The 25,000-nt window shown below is 45.3% G+C and overlaps 1 protein-coding gene across 10 annotated transcripts in view; it reads left to right on the top strand.

Moving 5' to 3' along the window:
- The window catches only part of LOC143025386 (uncharacterized), a 647,089-nt gene that overhangs the window by 617,144 nt on the left and 4,945 nt on the right, over positions 1-25,000 (top strand). For all 10 annotated transcript variants that reach the window (XM_076184953.1, XM_076184959.1, XM_076184958.1 and 7 more), the window contains one exon: positions 20,120-22,533. In XM_076184953.1, the coding sequence (XP_076041068.1) occupies positions 20,740-22,533 (1,794 nt within the window). In that variant the 5' untranslated portion in view covers positions 20,120-20,739. The remainder of the gene's footprint in view (positions 1-20,119; positions 22,534-25,000) is intronic.

Below are 25,000 nucleotides of genomic sequence, written 5' to 3' on the forward strand. Positions count from 1 at the left end.
GTGTGTGTGTGTGTGTGTGTGTGTGTGTGTGTGTGCTTTTGCGTGTGTGTGTGTGTTTTTGCGCGCGCGTGTGTGTGTGTGTGTGTGTGTGTGTGTGTGTGTGTGTGTGTGTGTGTGTGTGTGTGTGTGTGTGTGTGTGTGTGTGTGTGTGTGTGTGTGTGTGTGTGTGTGTGTGTGTGTGTGCTTTTGCGTGTGTGTGTGTGTTTTGCGTGTGTGTGTGTGTGTGTGTGTGGTTGAATGTGTATAGGGGAGTAGGTGGGTGTTGTTGAATGTGCGTGGGAGTGTGGGTGTGAGTGTGGGCGAAGTTGTGTGTGGGCGGAAGAGAGAAGAGAGAGAGAGAGAGAGAGGGGGGGAGGATGGAGGAGACGTGTGGGTGAAGGAGAAATAAGAGAATGTTAAAGAAGGGTTGAACCTGACTTGTCCAACAATGATGGAGAAAGGGGACACGGTAGGTGCCATGTCAGACTGTGGGGGAGAGGAGGGGAGGGGAGAGGAGGGGAGGGGAGAGGGAGAGAGGGGAGGGGAGGGGGGAGGGGAGAGAGGTGGAAGGAGTAGAAAGGTGCGTAGATGAGAGCAAGAGAGAGGGAAAGAGAATGAAAAAGAAGAGGAACAGAGACAGAGAATGAAGAGAATAAGGAAAGAGGAGAGGGAGGAGGAGAGGGAAAGGAAGAGGAGAAGGGAGGGGAGGGGAGGGTAGAGTGGGGGAGGGGGTCAGTTTTGTGTCCAACGGAGAGGGAACGGTGGAGGGAAGGGGGAGGGGAAGAGGAAGGGAAGAGGAGGGGAAAGTTGTGGGGGTGGGAGAGATCATAAGGAGAAGAACGAGAGGGGAGGAGACAGGAGGAGAAGATAACAAATGGAGCAGAGAGAGGAGGGAACAAAGGAGAGGGTGAGAGGTAGGAAGACGGTAATATATGAGGAGGGAGAGTGACGTAGGGGAGGTGGGGAGGGCTGATACATGGCGGCCAAGCGGAAGTGGGGAGGATGAAAGGGAGATGATAAATGGAGGAAGAAGAAGAGGAGGAAGAAGAAGAAGAAGAGGTGCGGGAAAGGAAGGTAAAAGGGAGAGAAAGGAGGAGGAAGAATTGAGAAGAAGATAACGTAAAGGGAGGCAAAAGGAAATTGAAGATAATGACGAAAGTGTAAAAGATGAAAAGAAGAGAGGAAAGAAGATGGTAAGGGGGAAAGGAGAGGATTGGGGGGGAGAAGGAAGGGAGGAGGAGGGGGAAGGGAGGGGAATTGATGAAAATAGAGAGGAGACGAAAGAGGGGAGAAGAGAAGAGAGGAATCGAAAGAGGAATTGAGAAGAGAGGGGAGAAGAGAAGAGAGAAAATGTATTGCATGAGAAAGAGAGGTGAGAGAGGAAGAGAGGAGTGGAGAGAGGCGAGTCAAGGAGAGAGAATAGAGAGAACAGAGAGGAAAGTATGAAAGAAAAGCGAAAAGAGGGATTACATTAATCCGCAGACCTTACACTACCTACAAGGTGGTGGATCCTCGATCTTCCACATGACCGGAAACAGGAGCGGGGGATACTGACTAGATGCTTCTCAATCCACCTCGTATGCCGTGGTCCCGTGTTCGAGTCTAACGTTAGGGAGAAAAGAGAGAGGGAAGGAGGGAGGTAGGGAGGGAGAGAGGGAGGAAGAAGAGGAGGGAGAGGGTAAGGAGGAAGAGGGGGAGGGAAGGAGGGAGGGAGGGAGAGGAGGGAGGGAGATGGGTAGAGAGGGAGAGGGAGGGAGGAAAGGAGATGTGGAGAGAGGGACGGAGGGAGGGAGAATGAGATATGGGAAGGAGGGAAGGAGAGGTGGAGAGAGGGAGGAAGGGAGGGAGGGAGAGGTAGAGAGAGGGAGGAAGGGAGAGAGGGAGAGGTAGAGAGAGAGAGAGAGGAAGGGAGGGAGGGAGAGGTAGAGAGAGAGAGGAAGGGAGGGAGGGAGAGGTAGAGAGAGGGAGGAAGGGAGAGAAGGAGAGGTGGAAAGAGAGAGGAAGGGAGGCAGGAAGGGAGGGAGGAAGGGAGAGAGGGAGAGGTGGAGAGAGAGAGAGGAAGGGAGGCAGAGAGGGAGGAAGAAAGGTGATATGGGAGAGAGGAGGGAAGAAAGAGAGGGAAGGAAAGAGAAAGAGAAAGAGATAAAAATGGGGAAGAGAGAAAACTGGGAATCCTCGATGAAGAGAGAAAAAAGTGAGATCAATCAGACCCAAAGTCATATGCAAATCTATTGCGTGCCTGCGTGTTTGTGTGGGTGTGACTGTGTATGCGCGTGTGTGAGTGTATGTGCATGTGTGCCTGTATGTGTATATACGTGTACGTGTTTGTGTTTATGTATACATATGTGTATGTGTACGTGAATTTTGATGTGTATTTGAATGTGTATATGTATACATATGTGTATGTGTACGTGAATGTGTATGTGTATTATGTGTGCGTGTATGTGCATGTGTGCCTGTATGTGTATATACATGTGTACGTGTATGTGTTTATGTATGCATATGTGTACGTGAATTTTGATGTGTATTTGTATGTGTATATGTATACATATGTGTTTGTGTACGTGAATGTGTATTATGTGTATGTGTATTATGTGTATGTGTATTATGTGTATGTGAATGTTTATGCGCTTGTGTATATGTATGTGTATGTACATGTGTACGTGTGCGTGACCGTGTACATAAACGTGCATGTGTATGTGCATCTGCATGTTTATGTGTATATGTATACGTATGTGTATGTACTGGTATATGTGTATGTGTATGCGTATGTGAACCTGCATGTATATTTGTTTAAGCATACGTATGTCGATATGTATGTGGATGTATATGTATATCTAGTTAGGTGTACAGTATATGCACGGATGTTTTCGTGTACTGTTTGAATATATGTACATATACGCATGTTGATGTAACACGACCAAATGTAACCTGTCAAAGCAAACCACGCCCCCTACCCTTCTCCCCCTCTCCTCCCCCTCCCACTCTCCCCCTCCCCTTCTTCCCCTCCCCCTCCCTCCCTCCCCCTCTCTCCCTCCCCCTCTTCCCCCTCCCCCTCTCTCTTGATGTCAGAGTGTCAAACAATGTCAACCCCCCATCCCCGCCCTCTCCCCCTTCCCCCGATGACAGTGCCACCAATTAGTATGAGTAATGGCTCTAAGTGCCAACCTCTGACACTCTCTAATCTACTGCCTATCTACCCACATCTACATGCACAAAGGCTATTATCCCCCTTATAGGTGGGGTTGCCAAATCAAAGTGGAAGAAAATTACGAAAAAAGGCTGTGGGGGGGGGTCTCTTTGTTCTCTCCTATTGCGTCACAGTTTACGACTCGCAGGGAATGCAGTAGCGGTTTTCTTGTCCCCCCGACGCATTGTGATGTATTTTTAAATACCAGGTGCATTTTCCACAGTCAGTATTGAGTTCAGTCTTATTGGTTCATCTTAAATTGGCATAGATTCTCCTCATTAATCCCTTAGATCTGAATAAAATCGTCTGGCGGCAGGAGGACTGAAAAGGAAAGGTACCACACAGAACGGTGTTTTTTTTTTTTTTTTTTTCTTTTTTTTTTTTTTTTTTTTAGCAATTAAATATCTTCCCATGAACGTATCGGATTCTTTAGTTCGCTGATTCCATATCAAAACATCGAATTTCTTTTCTATTAGATCTTCGCCAAGTTATGCTGGATACCAGAGGGCTGTGGTGGTCTCAAGGGTAGCAGGCTTGACCGACTCCAAGTATACCTTGACTCTTCAAACGAAAAAGACCCCTCGCTCCCTCATTTCACACGTATCGACTTTTCGCCGTGCGCCGTCCACGACACGACGTCGTGTTTTCAAGTAACCATGGGCGTATACTGACGCTTTCACATGTGGTCGTGACCTGTAAAAGTGTTCATAGACACTCATAGCGAAAAGTCCATACGTGTGAAACGAGCCTTAGCTGCCTTTCACAACATGCACAAGGGAACACAGCGACGATGTCCTTCTCCCCCTCCTCCGCTGCAGTGTCTCAGATATTAGAGGACATTGGAAAAAGTAAAAAAAATAATAAATGAACAAATAGATAATAGATAAATAAATAAATAGATAAATAGATAAATGAAATAAAACTGGAGAATAAATGATTGAACTCGCATATACACACTAGATCCAAGTAATTCAAGTCAACAGAGTCGAACTCAGGACAATAAATGTGTCTTGAACCTTTTGCCCAGCCAATCTGACCTCTTGGTGAATAAACTCGCATTCTGAGGAAAAAAGATAAACATACATACATACATACTGTACATACATACATACATACATACATGCATACATCACACATACGTACATATATACATACATGGATGCATGCATGCATGCATACATACACACACACATACATACATACATAAATACATATATACATACATAAATACATACATATATACATACTGTACATATACCAAGGACTTCTCCCCCTTACCAGGTAGATAGCCCTTGGTATATGTATATGCATGCATGTATGTATGTATGTATGTATGTATGTATGTATGTATGTATGTATGTATGTATGTATGTATGTATGTATGTATGTACGTATGTATGTATATATGTACGTATGTATGTATGTATGTATGTATGTATGTATGTATGTATGTATGTATGTATGTATGTATGTATGTATGTATGTATGTATATATGTTTGTATGTATGTATGTATGTATGTATGTATGTATGTATGTATGTATGTGTGTATGTATATGTATGTATGCATGTATGTATGTATGTATGTATGTATGTATGTATGTATGTATATGTACTGTATGTATGCATGTATGTATGTATGTATGTATGTATGTATGTATGTATGTATGTATGTATGTATGTATGTATGTATATCTTTTTTCCTCAGAATGCGACAAGCGAGTTAATTCACCAAGATGTCAGATTGGCTGGGGGGAAGATAAACAGACAAACAGAGTTGTATCGCCTAGTCCAGTTGACGGCGCTGACCCACACAAGCCCAAATTGCAAACTGCGAGTTGGCCAATTGCTCACAATTGCCAATTGCAAATCAAGGTGACGCGTTGCCCAGATCAACAACTTTCAGCACTTCCAGCTGCGTTCAACGATTCGAGGGAACTCCCACACCCGCCCGCTCCGAAGGCATTCCCTCGGCTGAATAAAATCGCCTGGCGGCAGACAGAATAAGGACAATAAGATGGAGGAATGGAACTATCTACGACCTTGAAAGAATGTTGGTCTTTAGTGTTAGTGTCATTGCTGACGTTTAGCGGCATTGTTTATGTTAGTGTTAGTGTTTAGTGTCAGTGTTCGTGTTTATTGTTCAGTGTTAGTGTTAGCGTTCAGTGTTAGCCTTTAGCGTTAGGCTTTAGTGTTAGTGTTAGTGTTAGTATTTAATATTTAAGGTTAGTGTTAGTGTTAGTGTTAGTACTTAATGTTTAGTGTTAGTGTTAGCGTTAGCGTTAGTGTTAGCGTTAGTGTTAGTGTTAGTGCTAGTATTTGTTTAGTGTTATGAGGAGTCAGACGTATTTGACCCACGTGCCTCCCGGTCTAGATGAAGGAGACGGGGGGGGGGAGGAGTCGGGATGGTGGAGGGTTGCTAAGAGATGGTTTCGGGAAATCTAATCCTGTTTCTTCACATGATTCCATACGTGACGTGTAGCTGCTCTTTATCCTTCTAAAAAAAATGTTCAATACCGAATTATATCATTAATCATCCACTATCTACCTCTAGGTCTCGGTTCATGACCCCGATTTGGAAACTCTGTGGCCCAGAAGTTGTGGATCTAGTCAGTGTTCCACAGGACGCAAATGAGCTGATCCTGGAAGAATCTAACCCCAGAAGAATGGAATTGGCTGGATCATGGAATGACTGTCTTTACGTTGCTTCACAAACACATACAGCACGCACACACACATACACACACACACACACACACACACACACACACACACACACACACACACACACACACACACACACACACACACACACACACACACACACACACACACTCTCTCTCTCTCTCTCTCTCTCTCTCGATGGCGCGGTTGGTAGAGTCCCAGACTGCCAGTATATAGCGGTACCGGCGGTACCTGGTTCGAATCCTGCCCAGGGCTGAAATTATTTCAGTATCGCTGCGATTCGAGTCGTTACTCCAACTCTCTGAGCTCTCTTCCGAGAGGGAAATAACTGTCGATCACGAGTCCAACACGTGATCCAAAGACCAAGACCAAGGTGAATCACACACACACACACACACACACACACACACACACGCACGCACGCACGCACGCACGCACGCACACACACACACACACACACACACACACACACACACACACACACACACACACACGACTCGTAGAGTTCCTGGCTGCCACTACGGCGGTCTGGGTTCGAATCCCGCCAAGGGCTGAAATAATTTCAGTATCGCTGCGCTTCGTGTCGTTACTCCAACTCTCGTGGGCGGGAAGTTGGGGGTGTGTGTGCGTGTAAGGTCACAGCATTACCCATAGATCGGTCATACGAGCTCTGAGCTCTCTTCCGGGAGGGAAATAGCTGTCGATCACGAGTCCAACCCGTGATCCAAAGACCAAGGTGAATGAATCACACACACACACACACACACACACACACACACACACACACACACACATACGCGCGCACACGCACAACACCACTGCCAACAACATCATTCTTATATTCAATTCTGGTTGATGTAAGGCGATTTTACTCCACCCTTCGGTAGCACAATCGTGTAATCTCAGCCTGCACTAGCCACTCCCCCCCACCCCCACCCTTCCCCTTTCCCCCCTCCCCCTCCCTCGCAGGGGGGGGAAGGGGGAGAGGGAGTGAGTGCCTTGTTTTATACGAGGGGGCAATTAATCACCCGGGCGTCATCCAATGAAAGCCGCCGCCCTCTCCCCCCCTTCCCCCTCCCCTCCCCCCCTCCCCCCTCGTAAAATCGTTCCTCGTAAATTGAGGACAGCGATTTGTGATTCCTGAAATGAGATGAACTTCTGCGGGAGGTGGGGGGGGAGAGAAGGAAGAGGAGGGAGAGGAGGATGAGGGGGGGAGCGGGAGCGGGGGGAGGAGAGGAGGAAGGAGGAGAGGGAGGAGAGGAAGCAACATGAGTAAGAGAGGGAGAAGAAAGGGATAGAGGGAAGGAGGAAGAGGAAGAGGTAAAGAAGGAGGAAAGGGAGGAGGAGGAGGAGGAAATGGAGATAGAGGAGGATAAGAAAAACAGGAGGAGGAAGAGTATGGGGAAGAGGAAGAGGAGGAGGGAGAGGAGGAAATAGAGGTGGAGGAAGAAGAGGAAGAGGAGGAGGAGGAAGAAGAAGAATAGAAGGAAGAAGAGGATAAAGAAGAATAGAATGACGTGGAAGAGGAGGAATAACAAAAAGATAAGAAGAAGAAGAAGAAAAAGAAGAAGAAGAAGAAGAAGAAGAAGAAGAAGAAGAAGAAGAAGAAGAAGAAGAAGAAGAAGAAGAAGAAGAAGAAGAAGAAGAAGGTAAGAAAAGGATAAAAGGGGGAAGAGATAAAAGAGGGGAGAAAGAGAAGAAAAGAGTAGGAAAAAGAATAGGAGAAAGAGGAGACATACCAACTCCTCGGGGCTCACACCCCCTGGTCGAGGTGAGGGTGGAGCTGCTCCACTCCGACGTCCATCTCGCAGGTATTATACGCCAGGGAGAGCCTTGTTTCGCTCACATGCGGACGCCAGTCACCACGGTCTCTACGGGCAAGCTTCCATGTAGACACCCTTCTTCCCATACCAAACAACTCTCGAAGAACTTGCACTAGCCATGAATTCTGCGGACGTACCCTTCGTCTCCTCCTCCATCGAGGGTTGTATCTTGTGGAGACAACGCTGAATAGGATCACCATCAGGGAAACGTGCCACATCATGCGCATATAGCCGATGTTGACGTTCATGAATTATGCTGATGGTGACTGGCCGAGGCTGAGTCTGACAATACAGTCTCTGGTTTGATACGAAGTCATTCCAGCGATACCACATGATTTTCCGAAGACACTTAGTACCAAAGGTCATCGAAACTCCTCTTCGAATCAGCATTCATTTTTCACATTTATATAGTATACGGATTAAATGCGGTGGTGGTAGGGAGGGAGAGTAGGCAGGGCTTTAGATCCTTCCTGCACAAAGGCTTCCTTCTAAGATCGTTGTCTTTGGAGACTACACTGGGAATCTTTCTCGAAGTGGCCTTCCATGGATGTTCTTCCAGGGGGTCCATACATCTAGGGGTTCTTAGAGGGGAGAAAGCACCTTACGCAGAAATCCTTCCAGCAGGTGTCCTTACATGGATAGAATATTTGTTTCGAGAAATCCTTTATTCGAGGAGGGGCCTTACCTCTGGAGTCCCTACGTCGTGAGTCCTTCCTTCGTCCCTTACACAGAAAGCCTTCGAGAAGGTGTCCTTACATGAAGAGATGACTTCTGGGAGTCCTTCCTTCGTGGAATCGTTACTTCGGAAAATCCTAATTTCGAGTAGTCCTTACTTGAAGAGTCCTTACTTTAAAGAGTACTTAATTCGGAGGTGGTCCTACTTCAAGGTCCTTACTTATTAGAAGGACTTTATCCGGAGTCCTTAGGAAAGGGGAATAGGAGAGGAAAGGTCAAATAGAGACTCGAGAGGGGAAAGAGGAAGAGGGGGAGAGGGGGAAAGAGGGAGAGCGAGAGAGAGGAAAGAGGAAGAGGGGAAGAGGGGGAAAGAGGGAGTGCAAGAGAGGGGAAAGAGGAAGAGGGGGAGAGAGGGAAAGAGGGAGAACGAGAGAGGGGAAAGAGGATGAGGGGGAGAGGGGGAAAGAGGGAGAGCGAGAGAGGGGAAAGAGGGAGAGGGGAGAGAGGGAGAGCGAGAGAGGGGAAAGAGGAAGAGGGGAAGACGGGGAGAGAGGGAGAGCGAGAGAGGGGAAAGAGGAAGAGGGGAGAGGGGGAAAGAGGGAGTGCGAGAGAGGGGAAAGAGGAAGAGGGGGAGAGGGGGAAAGAGGAAGAGGGGGAGAGGGAAAGAGGGAGAGCGAGAGAGGGGAAAGGGGAAGAGTGAGAGAGGGGAAAGAGGGAGAGCGAGAGAGGGGAAAGAGGATGAGGTGGAGAGGGGGAGAGAGGGAGAGCGAGAGAGGGGTAAGAGAAAGAGGGGGAGAGGGGGAAAGAGGGAGAGCGAGAGAGGGGAAAGAGGAAGAGGGGGAGAGGGGGACAGCGAGAGAGGGGGAAAGAGGGAGAGCGAGAGAGGGGAAAGAGGAAGAGGGGGAGAGGGGGAAGAGGGAGAGCGAGAGAGGGGAAAGAGGGAGAGGGGGAGAGGGGGAAAGAGGGAGAGCGAGAGAGGGGAAAGAGGGAGAGGGGGAGAGGGGGAAAGAGGGAGAGCGAGAGAGGGGAAAGAGGAAGAGGGGGAGAGGGGGAGAGCGAGAGAGGGGGAAAGAGGGAGAGTGAGAGAGGGGAAAGAGGGAGAGCGAGAGAGGGGAAAGAGGGAGAGGGGGAGAGGGGGAAAGAGGGAGAGTGAGAGAGGGGAAAGAGGAAGAGGGGAAGAGAGGGGAAAGAGGGAGAGTGAGAGAGGGGAAAGAGGGAGAGCGAGAGAGGGGAAAGAGGAAGAGGGGGAGAGGGGGAAAGAGGGAGAGCGAGAGAGGGGAAACAAATGAGGGGAAATGGAAGAGGAAAAAGAAAAGCGAAGGAAGGAAGGAAGGAAGGAGGAAGCAGTGGAGAGAGAGAAACAAAAGAGAAGGAGAAGTCAAGGAGAAATTCTAAGAGGATTCAGGAAAGAGAAAGAGATAAGCGCTCTGCAAGCAAATAAAAGGAGAAATAATAGGAAGGAAGAAATGAAGGAAAAGAGAAAGAGAAAGAGAGATGGAGAGAGAGAGAGAGAGAAAAAGAGAGAGAAAGAGAGATAGAAATAGAGATAGAGAGAGAGAAAGAGAGAGAAACAGAGGGAAAGAGGGAGAGAAACAGAGAGAGAGAGCAAGAGAGACAGATAGAGAGAGAGAGAGGGAGAGAAAAAGAGAGAGAGAAATAAAGAGAGAGAGAAACAGAGAAAGATAGACAGAGAGAAACAGAGAGAGAGAAACACGGGAGAGAGAGAGAGAGAGAGAGAGAGAGAGAGAGAGAGAGAGAGAGAGATAAAGAGAGAGAGAAATAGAGAGAAAGAGGTAGAGAGAGAGAGAGAGAGAGAGAGAAAGAGAGACAGAGATAGAGACAAAGACAGAGACAAAGAGAGAAAGAGAAAATGTTCGTTTAGTGACGTACATTATAACTTTCATTCTGGCTAGATTAGTCTGCTTTACTGTTTGCTTATTTATTTGTCTATTTATTTACTTATTGATAAGTCAATTTGACAATTGATCTTATTGATTCATTTAATGATTTATCTATTATCAATTCATTTGCTTACAAAGGACGACAAAGGTAGAGCATGCTGACAGGAGACCTTTTGGTCCATAACTGGGTCGATTGATAATGATTGACTTATCTGTCAGTCAATTTATTTATTCATTTATTTAGTTATTTGTTGATTTATCTATTCGTTTGTTAATCTACTCTTATGCTCATATATTAATTCTATTTATTTGTTTAATTTCTGTTTGTTTTTTATTTGTTTCTTTTATCTATAAAGCTATTTCATTCTTTACATATTTATCCATTTATTTGTCTACCCATTTATCTAATTATTTATCTATTTAATCATCAACTCATTTATCTATTTATCTATCCATCATCTATTTATAATTTATTTATCTACTTATCATTTCTTTATCAATCTATTTATTCATTAATTATTTATTCATTCATTTATTTATCAAGTTTGAAGAATGCCATCGTAAGTAAGGGGTGTTAAGAAGCGAGAGAGAAAAAGAGAGAGAAAAAGAGAGAGAGAGAGAGAGAGAGAGAGAGAGAGAGAGGGAGGGAGGGAGTGAGGGAGGGAGGGAGGGAGGGAGGGAGGGAGGGAAGGAGGGAGGGGGAGAGGGAAAGAAAATACGAGAGAGAGAGAGAGAGAGAGAGAGAGAGAGAGAGAGAGAGAGAGAGAGAGAGAGAGAGAGAGAGAGAGAGAGAGAGAGAGAGAGAGAGAGAGAGAGAGAGAGAGAGAGAGAGAGAGAGACCTTGACAGAGACAGACGCGCGAGAGATTTCGAGGAAAGCTTGGAAGAAGCCGTAGGCGGTCGAAGTCGACGTCTTTTTCGACGAAGAGAAAGAGGAGGAGGAGGAGGAGGAGGAGGAGGAGGAGGAGGAGGAGGAGGAGGAGGAGGAGGAGGAGGAGGAGGAGGAGGAGGAGGAGGAGGAGGAGGAGGAGGAGGAGGAGGAGGAGGAGGAGGAGGAGGAGGAGGAGGAGGAGGAGGAGGAAGAAGAAGAGGGAGAGGGAGCGGGAGAGGAGTAAGAGAAGGAGGAGGAACTTCCTTCCTTCCTTCCTTCCTTCCTTCCTTCCTTCCTCCCTCTGTGCCATAGATGACGCTCATGCCGCCGTCATATATACTTATGCGCGCGCACACACAAACACATATATATGCGCACCCCCACACACCCACATACATACACGCATATATACGTATTATGTATACAGTACATATATGTTTTTTCTGTGTATTATGTATACAGTACATATATGTTTTTTCTGTGTATTATGTATACATGTATTTATGCATGCATGTATTATGTATGTATACATGTATGTATGTATTATGTATACATATATGTATGCATGTATGTATGTATGTATCTATGTAGGTATGTATATATGTATGTATGTATGTATGTATGTATTATGTATGCATGTATGTATGTATGTATGCATGTATGTATGTATGAATCATGTATACATGTATGTATGTATATATACATGTGTTATGTATATATGTATGTATGTATGTACGTATGTATGTATGTATGTATGTATGTATGTATGTACGTATGTATGTATATATGTATGTATGTATATATGTATGCATATATGTATGTATGCATGTATGTATGCATGTATGTATGTATGTATGTATGTATACATGTATGTATGTATGTATGTATGTGTGTGTATGTATGCATATATGTGTGTATGTATGCATATATGTGTGTATGTATGCATACATGTATGTATGTATGAATCATATATACATGTATGTATGTATATATGCATGTGTTATGTATGTATATATGTATGTATGTATGTATGTACCTGTATGTATCTATGTACGTATGTATGTATATATGTATGTATGTATATATGTATGCATATATGTATGTATGCATGTATGTATGTATGTATGTATGTATGTATGTATGTATGTATGTATGTATACATGTATGTATGTATGTATGTATGTATGTGTGTGTATGTATGCATATATGTGTGTATGTATGCATACATGTATGTTTGTATCATGTATACATGTATGTATGTATGCATGTGTTATGTATGTATGTATGTATGTATGTACGTGCGTATGTATGTATGTATGTATGCATGCATGCACGCATGTATGTATGTATGCATGTATGTATGTATGCATGTATGTATGTATGTATGTATGTATGTATGTATGTATACATGCATGTACGTACGTGTGCGTATGCGTATATCACACACGAACACGAAAATGCAAACATCTTTCCTTGACACTCCTTCGCTGAGCCCGTTAAATTCTTTGTGTACCATAAATATCTCCTCTCTCTCTCTCTCTCTTCCTCTTCCTCTTCCTCTTCCTCCTCCCCCACGCCTTTCCCCAACTCTCCCCCTTCTCCCTAGTGCCAAGAATATATACACAGCATGGAGAAGTTGTTGACATCAAATGATCACGATATTGCTGTCTGCAATGCCAGCCAAGTAATCCAGTGATCGTATAAGGTAGTCCTAGTGTGTGTGTGTGTGTGTGTGTGTGTGTGTGTGTGTGTGTGTGTGTGTGTGTGTGTGTGTGTGTGTGTGTGTGCGTGTGTGTGTGCGCGTGTGTGTGTGTGTGTGTGTGTGTGTGTGTGTGTGTGTGTGTGTGTGTGTGTGTGTGTGTGTGTGTGTGTGTGTGTGTGTGTGTGTTTGTGCGCGTGTATGTACGCGCCATTTCTACCTAATTGTATTCACGTAACTGTAGTATACAGGAAAAGAACAACACTCGTGGGGTTCTGTTTCTTACTCTCACATTCATCTTGTCTCACACTGAAAGAATATGCGATTTCAGATTTGCCTGTAATTACCTCATTTTCCAATTATCATGCATAGATTTGAAATCACGTTTTGTTCTGGCTTTTGCTATATCATCTAAGCTATACCAAGTATTTATGTGTTTGTATGGTCAACAATCTTCACATCCTCTATACATTATCTTTTTCAATTTGTGTATACACGCACGCGCGCGTGTGCGTGTGCGTGTGTGTGTGTATTCCCTTTGGTCTTCACTTTGGTCTTTGGAACACGTGCTGGACTTGTGACCGACAGCTATTTCCCTCCCGGAAGAGAGCTCAGAGCTCGTATGACCGATCTATGGGTAATGCTGTGACCTCACATGCACACACACCCCCAACTCCCCGCCCACGAGAGTTGGAGTAACGACTCGAAGTGTGTGTGTGTGTGTGTGTGTGTGTGTGTGTGTGTGTGTGTGTGTGTGTGTGTGTGTGTGTGTGTGTGTGTGTGTGTGTGTGTGTGTGTGTGTGTGTGTGTGTGTGTGTGTGTGTGTGTGTGTGTGTGTGTGTTGAAAGTATGAAAAGAAAATAGAACGTGGGTGAGAGGGAGAGGAGGAGAAAAGGTAAGGAAGAGTGGAAGAGAGAAGAATAGGAGGAAAAGGAAAAGAGGAAAAGAATATGAGGAACAATGAAGAAGAGGTACACAGTATATTACGAATGTGATGTAGGACTGCCTGACGGAGCATCATTTGTGGGGGGAGGGGGGGAGAAGCGAGGGGGCGGGAAGGGAGTGAGAGGGAAGAGAGAGAATGGGGAGAGGAAGGGAGATGGTAGATAAATGAATTAATGGGTTTTGGTGGAGGGAGTAGCAAGTGTGGAAGAAGTGAGGGAGAGGAAAGGTGGTGGAAGAGAGAACGAAAGAAAAGAGGAGGAGGAGGAGGAGGAATAGGAGGGGTGACGGGTGGTAGGAGAAATTGAGAGGTAAGAGGAGGAGGAGGAGGAGGAAGAGGAGGAGGAATAGGAGAGGTGACGGGTGGTAGGAGAAATTGAGAGGAAAGAGGAGGAGGAGGAGGAGGAGGAGGAGGAAGAAGAGGAGGAGGTATAGGAGGGGTGACGGGTGGTATGAGAAATTGAGAGGAAAGAGGAGGAGGAAGAGGAGGAGGAATAGGAGGGGTGACGGGTGGTAGGAGAAACTGAGGGGAAAGAGGAGGAGGAGGAGGCGGGATGGCGAGTGATGGTGAAGATGGGTGGAGAATGAATGTTGGAGATAGGCTATTTGTATTGTAGGAGAAAAATGAAAGAAAAGAAAAGGGAGAGGAAGAGGAGGAGGAGGAGGAGGAGGAGGAGGAGGAGCAGGAGGAGGAGAGATTACGAGTGATGGTGAAGACGTGTGGAGAATGAATGTTGGAGGAAAGCTACTTGTATTGTTGGAGAAGCAAGGAGTCTGAGATCTCAGGGAACTGTAGAAACGTGGAGTAAATAGACTACTTAAGTAGTTTAGTCTTCAAACTACATAAGTAGTGTATTCTACTTGAGAACTGGAAAGGACTACAAATTACTCGAAACCCCGTAAGAAGAAAAATCCTCTGATGACGTCACTGCTAATGACGTCACTGCTAATGACGTCACGCTGATGACGACACATTATGATGCTAATCGTAACGAGCCAGGAGCGCTACCCCGCCTAGGAAAAAAAAAAAAAAAAAAAAAAATCAGGTTTGCCGATTCGCCAAACTGCCAGAACAAGACACGGCGCGTGCCTGCGGACATATCAACGTGGTACAGTGGGACAGAACGTCAAGGACCTTTTGCATACACACTTCCATTACTAGTGACAGGTTAAGATGCACCCTACAGTTCCTCGTTTGTTTACCTTACAGTAACACCAAAACGTGTACACACGGGTACTCTGTGGATTTACTTTGTAGTAATACCATAAACATATCAGTTGCTACATACTACCAGAAGCCAATACGTCAGTCACTGTTACTGTATCAGGTTCATATGACCGCAACTTTGCATCCTTAGACTTATGGTGACTTGCTGGCAAGCAATCCATATAAACCATCCCCACTCACCGCGTGTTATTGGCCATTCCTACATATTTTTGGATGCCTACCCCCCCCATTTTTTTTTTTTTTTTTTTTTTTTTTTTTTTTTTTTTTTTTTTTTTTGCAAAGCGAGAGAATAGGCCGTAAATTTGCACTATGGAAAAGTACCTACAATTTAAGATAAAAATCCTTATGACACTATGTATGCACCGAAGCGTACCTAGGTTTTCAAACAAAATACGGTGAAATATGATGAGTACGGAGCATAGGCTAAACGTAGTCTACCTATACCAAAGACATATACATATATAATATATACGTGCATGCATGCATTCATACACACATGCATACATACATACATATATACATACATACATGTGTATCTATATACCATTACTAACCATTACGATATGTCACATGCCTGACACGTGATCCACATGCATACAAGAAGGAACTAGCCTTGACCAATACCTCCAATCTTGCTGACCTGCACATTTCCTAATCATAAACATCTGACTCAGACAATGCAATGCATCACAACAACGCCATCGTCCAACCAAGCTACCGACACATGTACCTAATATCACCAGGTAATTCATTAACCTTTCCTTATACTCACCAAGCTACATTATCATAACTCCAATACATACATCATGACAAGGCACATCCACAAATAATATTACTAAACCCATGACAATGCAACGAACATACATATAATATATACTATTATCCCAAACACATTTCCTATGTAACAACCGACACCTGACAAGCTTATATAGGCATATTCCCATATATATAATCGGACGCTGCGTCAACAAAGATACAGGAGACTAAGGAAGACACTCCCCCTTAGACTCGGTAGGGAAGACATTCTATTTAGGAGATTATATCCCACGCTTGTAAATAACATATATCATCAAGCCAGATAAAACAAGAAAACCCGAAGAGGGTGTATCTGTCCCGCGTTCCCATTGTGTAGCTCCAAAACTTACGGCTACACATACATACATACATACATACATGCACATATATACATGCACACATACACACACATATATACATACACACATACATATATGCATACACACACATGCATACACACATACATACACACGTATATACAAACATACATATATAAACATACGTACATACATACACACACGTACATACAAACATGCATACATACATACATACATACAGCCATACATGCATACATACATACACACATACATACATACATACATACATACATACGCCAAGACTTCAATAAGAGGTGCTGGAGACGGCAGAATCAAAACACTTTTTGCCCTGACCCTACGCCCCCCCCCCAAAAAAAAATAATAATAAATCGGGGGAAGGTATCACGCTTTTTACGGCACGTAAGGGGACATGGTCACAGTATCCTTATCTCCTGCCACGGGGTGATATATATATGATAATGATGATTTGATTTAACGTCACAACCCCCCCCCCCTATCAGGAGGCAAGGACGGTGCCCCTTACAGAGGATTTTGTAGCATGGAATTTAATAAATCATTCCTTTGGTTTAACTTCGCCGGTGGCAAGGGTCGAACCACCATCCCCTCGACCGTCGCCGCAAGTAACGACGCCCTAACCCTCTAGTATATATAGAATGTATAAAGATTTGTGTCTTGATTGGTCAGATGACACATTCTGAGAGACCAATGAAATGGGTTTCATGAGAGTAAATTCTTTAAGATGCGCCAGCCAATGAAAAAGAACCACAAATATTTCCCATCTTATCATTGGTTACCAGTGGTGGCAGGCTACACTCCTGATGACTATCTGCAATTAAAAAGGAGAAAAAGGAAAGAGAATGCTTCTCCTAAAGAGGCTACACACACCTGAAGGCTACCTGCAATGAAAAAAATGCTTCTCCTAAAGGGATGGAGCTTGCAAAAGAATAAAGAAAAAAGAATAACAAACTTGCGGTCATATCACTGGTTAACGACAACTGCGGAAGCCCACCTACGATCAAAAAGATGAAAAAGAACAACAAACTTGAGATCATGTTATTGGTTAACGACAACTGCGGAAGCCTACCTACGGGAAAAAAAGAAAAGAAAAAAGAATAACAAACTTAAGGTTATATTATTGGTCAACGACAACTGCGGAAGCCCACCTACGATTAAAAAGATAAAAAAGAACAACAAACTTGAGATCATGTTATTGGTTAACGACAACTGCGGAAGCCTACCTACGGGAAAAAAGAAAAGGAAAAAAGAATAACAAACTTGGTCATATCATTGGTTAACGACAACTGCGGAAGCCCACCTACGATTAAAAAGATATAAAAAGAACAACAAACTTGATATCATGTTATTGGTTAACGACAACTGCGGAAGCCTGCCTACGGGAAAAAAAAGAAAAGGAAAAAAGAATAACGAACTTGAGCTTATATCATTGGTTAACAACTGCAGAAGCCTGCCTACGGGAAAAAGAAAAGAAAAAATAACAAACTTAAGGTTATATCATTGGTCAACGAGAACTGCGGAAGCCTACCTACAAAAAAAAAATAATAATAATAATAACAAACTTGAGGTTATATCATTGGTTAACGCCAACTGCGGAAGCCTACCTAGGGGAAAAAAATAAAAGAAAAAAATAACATACTTAAGGTTATATCATTGGTCAACAACAACTGCGGAAGCCTACCTAATAGAAAATAGAAAGAAAAAAGAATAACAAACTTGAGGTTATATCATTGGTCAACGACAACTGCGGAAGCCTACCTACAAAAAAAAAAGAAAAAGAAAAAAGAATAACAAACTTAAGGTTATATCACTGGTTAACGACAACTGCGGAAGCCTACCTACAAAAAAAAAAATAATAATAAATAAACTTGAGGTTATATCATTGGTTAACGACAACTGCGGAAGCCTACCTACAAAAAAAAGAAAAAGAAAAAAAGAATGATAAACTTGAGGTTATATCATTGGTTAACGACAACTGCGGAACCATACCTACGATTAAAAAGAAAAGTGCTTCTGGTGGGGTAGACATCGTATGAAGACCTGATGCTCCAGTCCGACTTCCTTTGAGAAGAAGGAATTGATGAGAACTCATTAGGCAAGTTTTCTTTCAAATTAGAGTCGAGCAAAGTCCCAGGAAATTTTTGGATTCTGAGAAACGAGAAAGGGGCCAATCTAATAAAGAATATGAAGTGTCTCAGCTTTGACCGCACCGGATACCTCGAAACCGCTTCTGAGCTACCCGCTCTACCAGAAGTGTTTTGTGTCTCAGACTTGGTGGTTTGATGCAGGACGTGTCTATCCTCATCATGGAGGGTTAACCTCTATCCGCCTTACAATTCTACTTTGACAATAGTCAAGCGATTTTATTCAGTTGCGTAGTGCTCTCCCGGTTGGGAACGCATTAACATAAGGGCCGACAGGGGAGGTGAAGGAAGAGGTTGAGGAAGAGGAAGAGGAGGAGGAGGAGGAGGAGGGAGAGGAAGAGAAGCTGGAGAAAGGGAAGCAGGAAAAGGAAGGGGATCAAAAGAAAGTAGAGATGGAAGGATAGTAGGAGGAAGAGGAGGAGGAAGAGGAGGAGGAGGAAGAGGAAGGAAATATATTTCTCCTTTCTTGCGGTCTGAAAATGAAAAGTATGCAACTCTTTCCACTCCTCCTCCTCCTCATCATCATCATCATCATCATTATCATCATCACCATCAGCATCATCACCATCATCATCATCATCATCATCATCATCATCATCATCATCATCATCATCATCATCATCATCATCATCATCATCATCATCATCATCATCATCATCATCATCATCATCATCATCATCACCACCATCACCATCATCATCATCATCATCATCATGAGTAGCAGTAACAGCAGCGACAGTAATGAGTTTTGCAAGATACATGATGATGCTGTTGAAGAAAAAGGGGGTGAGGAGTAAGGGGAGGAAGAGGAGAGGATTGGAGAACACACACACACACACACATACATACACACACACACACACACACACACACACACACACACACACACACACACACACACACACACACACACACACACACACTCGGTGGCGCGGTGGCGGTACCGGCGGTACCTGGTTCGAATCCTGCCCAGGTCTGAAATTATTTCAGTATCGCTGCGCTTCGAGTCGTTACTCCAACTCTCGTGTGCGGGGAGTTGGGGGTGGGTGTGCGTGTAAGGTCATAGCATTACTCATAGATCGGTTATACGAGCTCTGAGCTCTCTTCTGTCGATCACGAGTCCAATACGTGATCCAAATACCAAGGTGAAAGACCAAGGTGAAACACACACACACACACACACACACACACACACACACACACACACACACACACGCACGCACGCACACACAAGATGGCGCAGTGGTTAGATTTCCCGGCCGTCATTACAGCGGTCCGGGTTCGAATCCCGCCAGGGCTGAAATAATTTCAGTATCGCTGCGCTGCGAGTCATTACTCCAACTCTCGTGGGCAGGGAGTTATGTGTGTATTTGAGTGTGTGTGTGTGTGTGTGTGTGTGTGTGTGTGTGTGTGTGTGTGTGTGTGTGTGTGTGTGTGTGTGTGTGTGTGTGTGTGTGTGTGTGTGTGTGTGTGTAGGTCACATCATTATCCATAGATCGGTCATATATGAGCTCTGAGCTCTCTTTCAGGAGGGAAATAGTTGTCGATCATGAATCCAACACGTGATCCAGGACCATGGTGAAGTGCAGTGCATTTCCACAGATACTTATAAACAGGGGCAGTTACATTTTATGGACAGCATGTAGGTAAATCTAAGCAACCGATGTTGGGCTAAGCGGGATTTGAACCAGCGATGATGGAGAGGGAAGAAAATGTAGTTAGAGAAGTCTAGGGCAGTGGCTCCTCACGGAGGACTTTCTGAAAATTGGAATTTGAAGATAACTAATAACGAAAACAATTACCCACACATATTCCTAACTCTTCTCTTTGTTTCAGTGTCAACACGGTGCAGCTGCCAGATACAAGAGAACCCATTGTGACCTGAGAGGATTCTTCTTTTACTCTTGGAGGACCTCAACTGTGCCCAGGTCTCAGGAGTCGGAAGCCACAGACCCAACCAACCGTCCTCTGTTGCTCTTGCTTCCCTCCTCTGCCCCTCCTCCTCCTCCTCCTCCTCCTCTGTCTTCAGATATGGCCGTCATTGGAGCTGAGGAGGACGACCGAGGACGAGGAAACGTGGCGAAGACAGAAGATCGGCAGGAGTGACGTCACATGGCTGCACACGTAGTCGGTCGTTCTTCGGCGAGATCGAAGTGAACCTGGAGATCCACGACTTCGCGAATGTCGGGGTCACCGTGACAGGGGTTCCCCTGTCTTTGGTGGTTTGGGTATCGAGGTCCGGCCTCAGTACAGCCGGAGGGGGAGGGGGAGGAGGAGGAGGAGGAGGAAAAGGCGGAGGAAGAGGAGGAGGAGGAGGAAAGGGGCCCGAGATCCAGCAAGTTTCGCGCCTTCCGAGTGCCCAAAGTGAACTGTTGATCATGTTTCGAAGTGAAAACGTTTTGAATGTTGTTGGCATACCCAGTCGAAGAGGTGCGGTTCTTTGAGTGTGTCTGGGAATGGGGTTAACTCCGGTAGCTGCCATAACAGACATGGAAGTTACCGGAGGATGCCAAGTCTGCGGGCCCGCTGGTTCCAAAAGGTGTCGATTCAGAGGGAGGCAAGGTTGCCACCGTGGTAGTAGGTTGCAGGAGCCGGCTGCAAGAGGTGTCGCCGTGCCTCATCTCCCGCTACGAATATGTGATACATTAGTCTTATGCAAAGAGGAGAAGTCGACCAGTGCTAGAACTGGATCAACCAGCGGGTCCCAGTCAAGTGGCATTCTTTCTCCTCAATCCTGTGGAGAGAGACGGTCATGGGAAGGAGAAACTGGGAGAGGAGGAAGTGAAAGAGGGGCGGAATCGAGCGGTGAGGGTGGGGAGTTACTGCAAGAAGAGGAGGAGGAAGGAGAAGAGGAAGACGAACTAGGCGATGGGTGGAGACTCCGTCTACGTGAAAGGGGTGCCCACCGCCAAAGCAATAAGTGTGTGACGTTCTGTAGATGTCCCTCGCGGTGGTTCCATATAGGAGTGGCCTTCAAAGTAGTAACAATAATTTTTACGATGTCCTTAAGCGCCAAAAATCTCTGGCGACGAGGAGCCTCCCTTGGTCCGTTGAGAAGGAACATTTTCACTGCCCTCCTGAGGTTACTAGGGTCCTGGGCTGCGGAGACGCAAGGTAGTAGATCCTCCTCCTCCTCCTCCTCCTCATCGTCTTCACTCTCCTCTTCCATTTCCATCGCCTCTATGTACGTGGTCGTTGTCGCCACCCTTGCGCTTCCTGTCGCTGCGAACGGCTTCTGCCCGAGAGGCTGTCTGTGCAACGACGTCGAACTCTCAGTCCAATGCCTAAGCGCGAACCTCACCGTCGTCCCCATCCTCCTCAACCCTCGCATCAGTAAACTCAACCTCAAGGGCAATATGATCTCCTCCTTGACTCAGTCTTTCGTCTTCTTCCATGAGTTGAGGAGTCTCGATCTCTCGCACAACGAGCTCACCAACCTCGGGAAGGAGAACTTCAAGTACCAGGAGAACCTTATGGAGCTTCGAATCGGGACCAACAGGATCACCGAGGTCTCGGCCAACACCTTCCAGGGCCTCACCTCCCTCGAGACCTTGCACCTCGACTCGAACCGGATCTCTGTCGTGAGGGAGAACGCCTTCGACGGCTTGGTCAACCTCCGGGAGCTCGACATGGCCTCTAACCAGCTGAATTCGATCCACGAGAACGCGTTCTCGGCCCTGCAGAACCTGCAGATCTTGGACCTGAGAGAGAACAAGATCTCCGTGGTGCCGAGTGCGAGCTTCCACAACCTACAGAACCTGAGGCAGCTCCTCCTCGGGAGCAACCAGATCTCTCTCCTGTCAGACCAAGCCTTCGAAGCCCTCCCAAACCTGACCCATCTGGTCTTCGATAGGAACAACATCAGCGCCCTCGGAAGCTCGGCTTTCGCAGGACTCTCCGAGCTGCGGGCCCTCTCCCTGGCCGACAACAGACTCTCCCAAGTGCCTACCAGCTCCTTCGACGACCTGCCCACCCTGGATAGTCTCGATCTCAGTGGCAACCTGTTCGAGACATTAGACGCAGACTTCCTGGCAGGACTCATCGCTCTCACCTCCCTCACCATCAGCCGATGCCCCCGACTCGTCTTCGTCAGTAGCGACGCCTTCCTAGGGGCGCCGGCCCTTCGGAACCTTACCCTCTGCCACAATCCTCGCCTCTCCGTCCTTGGGGGCACTGCGCTGGCCCCCCTGCTCCACCTAAGGCACCTCGATCTCAGCGCCAGTGGGTTTGTGTACCTGCATCCAACACAGGTAGGCGAGGCAGGGATACTGGGTACCGGGTACCGGGGTACGGGGCATGAGGTGTGGATACCGGCAACTGCTACTTTCCCTCAAAGATGTCCGGGCTCATAGGGCAAAGGTGAAGACCTCGGTCAAAGCTAAGCCGACTCCTGCCATGAGTTCATCATATCCATTACTACGTGGTTGCCATTTAGTTGAGAAATGCTGAGGAAGTACGACAGGAGGCGCTTAGCATAGACCGAAACCGTCATCTTTACCTTGTGTGCCGAAGACTGAGCAGTCGCCGGTAGCGTTTGGGTAAGATGTCGGGTCCACGCAGTCGGGAGAACGAAACCACCGCACCATAGCGGTAGATCAGAACAGTCATGAAGAGAGATTAAGTGGATTAACTGTAGATTAAGTGAACCTAAACTATTGTTATTGAATTTGAACAACAGTAACACATCCGGGTACGTGACTGATCCTTTCTGTACTGTCTCGCTTGATGTCAACAGTCAGGCCAAACTGCCGACAAAGGGAGTTTGTCAGTCTTAGTTGCCAGTGTATTATTTCATGTATTCAGAGCGAGAGAGAGAGAGAGAGAGAGAGAGAGAGAGAGAGAGAGAGAGAGAGAGAGAGAGAGAGAGAGAGAGAGAGCGAGAGCGAGAGCGAGAGCGAGAAAGAGAGAGAGAGAGAGAGAAAGAGAGAGAGACAGGTAGGAGGTAGACAGACAAACAGAGGCAGAGAGAGACGAACAGACAGACAGACTTCCTGGTCTCGATTCCCGTCCCCTTCCTCCCGTTAAAACTGCGAAGCCCGTGGGACAGAACCTATCTGGAGCTTCCGTATTGTAACCCCTATTTTGAGTATCCACAGTGACTCCCTCCAAAATCAGAGGGCCTTTTTGGGGGGTGGGGGGTTTCAATATCTTAGAAGAAGGGTGTGGGAAGCCTTTTGCTTCTATAGCCAAATGTGTAATACAGAATAATTATATGTATATATATATATATATATATATATATATATATAATATATATATATATAAATACATATATATATATATATATATATATATATATATATATATGATGTGGTAAAGAAATAAATTGCCATGTGATAGAAAGATTACTATAGTGTGATAGGAATCAGGAGAATGCTGGAGATGAGGTAAAAATATAATAGTGACCAAAATAACCTGGTAGAATCTGCCACAGTGTGGTTCAAATATTCCAGAAGATAAGTCTACTTTCGTGTGGTAGAGGTGTGGTAGAATGCCAGGGAGGCCACTACAGTCCTTGAGAGAGTTGAACGGCTTTGTCACAGTGTGGTAGAAGTGTGGTAGAGAGTGCCGCCACTGTGGTGCTAAGGTCCTCTTGTCCTGGCATTTCGACAGACAACCTTTCCGCGGACACAGCCTCCCTCAGCTGAAGAGGAAGTGACGTCACTGGAGGTGGAGGGCTGGGTGAGGGAGAGAGATGGAGGACTCCACTTCAGGCTCAGGATGGTGGAGGGAAGGAGGGAAGGAGGGAGGGAAGGAGTGAGAGAATGAGGGAGAGAATGAGGGAAGAAGTTGAGGTAATACGTGGCGGAGGAAGAAAAGAAGGGAAGTAGAGAAGAAGGGAGGGAATGCGTAGGGAAGGGAGGGAGGGGGAAGAAGGGAGGGAGTACATGGGTGGAGAGAGGGAGTGGGGGAGAATATGTGGAGGAAGAACTCAGTGGAGGTGGGAGAAATGGTGAAGGAAAATCCTTCCACTTCAGGATGATGGAGGGAAGGAGGGAAGGAGGGAAGGAGGAAGGGAGGGAGGATGGAACGGAGAGAAGGAGGGAAGGAGAGTATATGAAGGAATGAGTAAGCAGATGTTGGGGAAGAATCAACTGTACAGGGTTTTTATATCTATGTTTATTTCATTCTCTTTTGTCTTATTTTACTCTGTTTTATTTCTTTATGTTCTATTTTCTTACTTGTTTATAAATTCATCTATTTATCTGTTTTCTATCTATTCATGTTTATTCATTTATCTATTCTTGCTCAATTTTCTTCATTCTCTCTCTCTCTCTCTCTCTCTCTATATATATATATATATATACATATATATATATATATATATATATACATATATATATATATATATTTATATATACATATACATATATATATATATATATATATATATATATATATATATATATATATATATATATACTTCATTGAAAGTGATGGCTAATTGTGCATTTATTATCTTTTTAAATGTATTTTCCATATGTCTTACTATGGACTTATGTCCCTTTGAAAAGAAGTTTATGACTTCACTGCAGGTGGTCATGTTTGCTGTATCGCGATTTCGGGTTCAAGACCCTTCTTCAGTAGCTCTAAGGAATATTCTATCTGGTCAGGATAAGAATTATTCCAGTGTTATGTTTAATTATTTTACTATATATACTTAAATTTCTGTACTTATTTTTCAATGGGGGAGGTCAACGGCCGCCTGGAAAAGGT

Source organism: Oratosquilla oratoria, chromosome 5 (genome assembly GCF_046742065.1).
Source record: "Oratosquilla oratoria isolate Oo_2021 chromosome 5, ASM4674206v1, whole genome shotgun sequence".
In the NCBI taxonomy this organism is placed as follows: domain Eukaryota; kingdom Metazoa; phylum Arthropoda; class Malacostraca; order Stomatopoda; family Squillidae; genus Oratosquilla; species Oratosquilla oratoria.